A 6,000-nucleotide genomic window follows, 5' to 3' on the forward strand; every position below is an offset into this window, starting at 1 on the left:
AGTATTCAAAGAAAAGCAGATCATGTGTGTCCGCGAACGGGACCTGAGATTTGTGGAAGCCGCGAACGCCTGTGGCATCATCAACACCGTCATACCATCATAAGATGAGGTCAATCCACGTGTCGGCAGTGGTGGTGTGATTTGTTGGGCCGGATGGGATGAGAGAGAGAGAGACCACAAGCTCCCGTCAGCTCTCTCAGATGATTTGAGTTACACTCCTACGACAACATATTAATGTTAAAATCTCCTGCTATAATTGCCCGTTGGTATTTGTGGCAGATCGAGTAATAGAAGTCCAACACGTTATTTGGAAAAATACCTTCCAGAATGTAGACTAAGACAACTAGGGTGGGACGACCATGCAGCAGGAGCTCGACCGCGAGAAATTCAGGGGTTTTCACGGTAGCAATCTTAGGCGCCTTGAGTATTTTGAATTTTAGTGACTCTCGAATGTAGCACGCTACACTGCCACCTTGGACCCACTTGTTGCAAGAGCGCGGAGGTATAAGAAGTGCCCGTTCACATCGGACAAGCCTGTAGCCTGGGATCGCCACATCACCATTGTCGATGTCGGGGGTGAGCCAAATCTCACACATCGAGAACAGGTCCAATCTGAGAGTTGCCGTTGGTCGCTCGATAGCCTCGAGATTCCTTCGCACCGAGTAGACATTGGCCTGTGCTACACGCGGTGGATACGAGTCTCCGCTGCCAGGGCCTGGAGGCGGCGAAGATTGGCCACCAGTCATGCAAGCTTGTTCAAATCCACCTCGTTCACGAGCTCAATGCGCTCGGAGCCCGCAGACTTGCGAGCGAAGACACGTCCGTCGTCCGCCCAGACGAGTGCATATTTGCGCTCACGGCCACGCTCCTTGGCCGCCCGGAACAGCTTGTATACAGGTCCAGGCAAAAGTTTATGCAGTCGAATTTCCGCATCCGGTCCATCCCGCTGAATGTCCGAGTACTTGATGAGGCCATGCCTGCGTTTGCATCGGAGTATGTAATTTCTTGTAATCGGCAGCTTGAACGTCACTACGAATGAAAAGGTTCGCACGGCCTGCCGCGCGTCGTCCCTCCTCGGCGCCGGATTATTGCCGGAAAAGCGGTACTCCTCCATATCCTCGGCGCTGTCCACCATGGCCTCGAGCGATTTCTGCCCCGCCAGAATAGCGCTATAAGCATCCGATCCGTCGCCACACTCATGTCCATCTGAGAGAAGCCCGAATTGATTGAAAAGTCGCGATGGGAGTCCAAAAAAGCAATTCGTGCGTCGACGCGAACCGCAGACACCGCAAGCTCGCAATCAGCACGACGCCGTTCAGCTGCACCGTCGAAATCCAAATCACCACCCTCAGCAAGCCGAACACAGCAGGCTTTGACCAACCTGGTGTTTAGTCGAGGTAAGCAATCGTCGTGGTAGCAAGCGCCGCAATCCGTGCTGCTTGACATCTGCTTTGCTTGCATCTGCTTGACACAGAACGAGCAGACGATGAAACACTCAAGTCGTTGATTTCGCAGCACAATACGTATGCGATTTAAATTTCTGTCATTTGTCGCGACCAACGGCTATCTCGACAACACAGAGTCATAAACGTAAACAAGCCACAACGAAAAGCCAACGTAAACACTGATTCACAGTATAGTTATTAGTCGCTTAAAAATTTCAAAGTTTAGATTTGCGATTTTTAGCTGTAGGCAGCTTAAAAAAACAAGGATATATCAACCAAAATTCATACGCGTGCCAAGCACTTCACCTTGATACAAAAACCGAATTTTTCGAGCAAGAACTACGTCCACAATGACCAAAGACACCGGAGCGCGAGACAAACGCGTGTTCCCAGTTCAATAGAGAGAGAGAGAGAGAGAAAGAGTGAGATGACCACATAATATTACTTGTCCTCGTCGTACTGTGACGAGCGCGTTACGCCGTCACCGCTCTGTCTCCACCTCAGTAGTATTACTGTAAAATATGCTGAATTATCATATTTTTCTTTCACGCAGTAGTAGCAGCTACACATGAGAGTGAGTGCGTATGTGTGAGCGACCAGAGCGTCGCGGTAAGCATGATGTTTCATTGTAGGATTTTCGGAGCAAGGGCGACGAATTGGTGATCAAGTTGCACTTGTGAGCCACGCGAGTGCGAGTAGCGCAGCGAGATCGACTTTAGCCGTGACAATGACCACATCAACGGTGGTCCTGAAATCGGGGAAGTCGCGTCGGGTGTAATTTTGTGACGTGGTATGTCGCAAGTGCGTGTACCTGGTGTGCACGGCCCTAACTCGCTTGAACGAGTAGCGCCGTATGTCGCGGGTGCGCATAGTATTTACGACTTGGACTCGCGGGTGCACTTTCGAACGGGCTTGATTGTCGGGACACGTAAGTTGTGTCACAGGCCGGATCTCCACGTTTTTTTTTTTTTTTACGTGGCAACGGATTATTGCTCCATTCTGCGAATCGCGTGCGTGACAATGCCTATGGTCGCTACCTCGAGCAAAACTATCCAATAAGTTAAAACCATAATTTTTGCATAAAATTAACATTTTTTTAAAATTTTGTTTCACTTAATTAAAATATTTTCACAATTATAGTCACACAGAGACTTTTGATGGTGCTAACACTTTGTCTGAGGTAGTGACCATAGTCGTTGTGGCAACAAACAAATAGAGCGCTTCAGGAACTTGAACAGATCATTGCTTGAACTTAAATATTATGGTACATAGACATACAATTTAATTTGAAATTTCTTAGTCATTGGTACCTCCTGTAAATTTAAAGACACTTTTAGTATGTGGGGGGTGAAAATATTTTGTTTCAAGGATTAGTAAGAATCCTCAAAGTTGACCAATATCAATTTATATTTTAGGTCTTTTTTTTTAATGGAATAAAAAGGATTATGAGGTGTATGTGTCCCCTTAACTAAATTTACTCGCTTGTCTTAGCCACTGTGGCGCTCCGTTGCCACACAGCGGCAAAAACGCAAACAAACTACTTGTAGGAAGAAGATATAACACTTGATATAACACTCAATTTTTTCACAAAATACCTAGTTATTAAATTTGTTACAAATATTTTTAGTAGTAAAAAAAGGAAAGTTACGTAGACTAGGTTTATACTATACCTTTCACTTGCTTCCTTCGCCGAAATTCCTTCAATCATAGGTCCCTTTGCACTAAAATTTTTGTCAAACTCTGATATTTCTATTTTAAAATCATTTATTCCTTGAACAAGTTCTTGTTTTAATGGCTCTTGCATATTACATATTGTAGTGTGGACCTCTTTTGCAGTTTTTATCATAATCATGAAATTATATCTTGTACTTTCTATAATTTCTTGATCTTCAATTGATATTTCTATTTCAAACTTTAAAATCAAAGCATAAATTTTTTCAATGAACATCAATTCTCTATCTATGGTAATAAAATTTTCTCTAATTTTTTCTAAACATAACATAGAAATCCTGACGTCTTCAAGATCTTTTATTTCTCGTCCCAGTTGTTTTATGTTGTCCTTGATGTAATCAGATAGTACATGTAATTTTTCCACGTATTTTTTTAATAATTTTGACCCCAAAGTTGATTTCCACCAAGTAGCTTCAATTAGTAATGCTGATTTTAATTGATCTAAATAGAAAAATGCTCATGAGAAATGATATGTTTTTCAAACGTCAATGTATATTTCAAAATCATTAATTTAGTTTTAAGAATTGTGACGTCGATTACCGCCAGAGGTTTGTGTGGCCTGTACTGAAACAACCTTCGTACTTATTTCAGATAGCCTAACGTATAATTCGGGCAAAGAGTGTTCTTATATCAATGAATTTATTATGTTTCAAGTGGCGAATCACTATTGTTGACCCAGTACCTCTCGGGAGTGATCAAAACAGCTGAATCGGTCGTTTTGTAACTCGCACGGAAAAGGTAAAAAAAATTTAAAATGTTAATTAAAAACTGTGGTGGAAAGGGCTAACGAGATAACTCCATTTTTTCGAAATCGAGTTTATGACATAAATTACCTATATGTTATATCTACTTTAAGGTACAAGTGTCACAAATGCTGAAAATAGCACCATTCGTTAAATATAACACCGTGCTTAACGAGATAAGTCCATTTTGCTGCAAACGATTCCCGGTCAAACGAAATAAGTCCATCTCCGCGATCCCCGTACTGCAATACCGAGTCTACTTTGATTTACTCTACTGGAGTAGACGGTCGAATAACATCTACTTTAAAAGAAATTTGAATTTTACTGTTGTTTTAATCGAACGTACCTAAATTAACATTTCAACTACCGCGTGTGATTTGCGTAGACGCAACAGCAGTATACACTGAAAACAATTTTATCCCAAATCCAGCGAAAGTGGACAGGATCAGCAAAATATCTTTTGCTGCCCCAGCAAAATAATTTTTCTGCAGCAACAAAAATTTTTGCCGCGTCAGCTAAATGATTTTGCTGGGACAGCAAAACCATTTTGCTGATTCAAATGACTACTTTCACTGAATAAACTTGGGCACAAGGACACTCGTAACCAATCGACTTGTTTTGAAAGTCCAATGCACAGCACAGAATAGCACTGGTGGCGAGCAGCTATATATGTGGCGACTCACTTCACCACAGTCGTACATGTATAATGTAAGTAATTGAACTGCTAAATGTTCACCTTTTGTTTTATCGTTGCCAGGCGATAAAACTAATTAATTGCGACTGCCAGTTTATCTGCTGCCTCCGAGACGAGCAAGTCTCGAATCAATAAAGCTCCTCACGATACTAATATTTCTCTCCATCCTTACGTTCCTACATATATATGTAATGTAACACGATGACGTGTTACGCGACACATCGGCCAGAGCAGAGTCCGGTGGGTGATAATCCCTTTCCTTTCCTTCACCTTGAAGTCCGTGGCGACATAATGATTACGCGAGTCGATGCGTATGCGAAGCGACCGCGAGAGAGAGGTATATCGGGCAAGGAGAGCAAGACACTAAAATGAGGGTCACGTGATCGAGACCGTCTGTGCTCGCGAGACCACTACCAACGATGATGAGGAGCAGACAACGCTTCTGGTGCCTTGGGCCTGTATAGCGGGCTTGTGATCAGCGTGAGGCACTCTGTCTCTGGGAGCCCTATAGCGCGAACGTGTACGAAATACCCTGTCGGTGATACTGCGCCTCGCTACCTTTATAATACGCGAGTGTGTGTGAGCTGCTACGTTGCTGCCGACGGGCTGTCTTCCGCTGCCAAGGTCCTGCTAGCGCTTTCTTGGGTCCAGGTCGCCCGGTGTATTTCGCCATCCACAGCTTGAATCAACAACAAGTAAGTCGCGTTTCAAGCATTTGCCTGCCAAATAGTGCTCTCTCTCGTCGTGAATTCCCGTAAAATCTCGATCTTCGCCCACTGAGTAGAGTCGTCATTTAGCCGAAGCGAACTAAATCGAGTCGTAAACTTAATCATTGTACTCTTTGTATTATATTTAATTGTAAATCATTTGGCCCTTGATAAGGCGTCACCTCTGTGACTGGCGCAAAATAAATCACCTTATTGTAACTTTTACTATTAATTAATACGCCTGATTATTGAGACAATCCTGACTCTTTTTTCAGCCGTCAAGAAGATTGAACGGGCCACATCTTGCCCGGATTGGCAAAACCGTTACAGTAAGTCGCGGAGAGTAACGAACATCGCCGAGCGCAGGTCGAGGCAACTTTTTAGAACGAGTTCTAAATGCATAACTCGGAGTCGAGATTGGGAGAGTATTTTTTATTTTACGCCCGACGACCCCGGAGAGCGACCCCGAGCTCGATTATGCTTTGGAGCGACAGAACAACGGCTTACAAGGGATGCAACTCGCGATCGAGGCTCCTATTCCAGACCAAAATGCTCCCACGGAGACGAACGACGCAACCTCGGGAAGTGCCACCGAGGAGGCATCGTCTGACTCACCCGCGAGCGAGGACAGGCCCTGTACATGTAGCGAAGACGCGACTGACGACCCCACCTCCGACGAG

At 44.2% G+C, this 6,000-nt stretch overlaps 1 protein-coding gene across 1 annotated transcript in view; it reads right to left on the minus strand.

Annotated features, from left to right (window-relative positions):
* The window catches only part of LOC106651296 (dynein heavy chain 8, axonemal), a 170,198-nt gene extending 164,792 nt beyond the window's left edge, over positions 1 to 5,406 (minus strand). The window contains exons 1-2 of the mRNA XM_023462255.1: positions 5,391 to 5,406; positions 3,116 to 3,617 (exon numbers count right to left, since the gene is read on the minus strand). Of these exons, the coding sequence (XP_023318023.1) occupies positions 3,116 to 3,617; positions 5,391 to 5,406 (518 nt within the window). The remainder of the gene's footprint in view (positions 1 to 3,115; positions 3,618 to 5,390) is intronic.
* Positions 5,407 to 6,000: the final 594 nt, after the last annotated feature.

Source organism: Trichogramma pretiosum, unplaced genomic scaffold (genome assembly GCF_000599845.2).
Source record: "Trichogramma pretiosum strain Unisexual culture from Peru unplaced genomic scaffold, Tpre_2.0 scaffold9, whole genome shotgun sequence".
Lineage (NCBI taxonomy): Eukaryota > Metazoa > Arthropoda > Insecta > Hymenoptera > Trichogrammatidae > Trichogramma > Trichogramma pretiosum.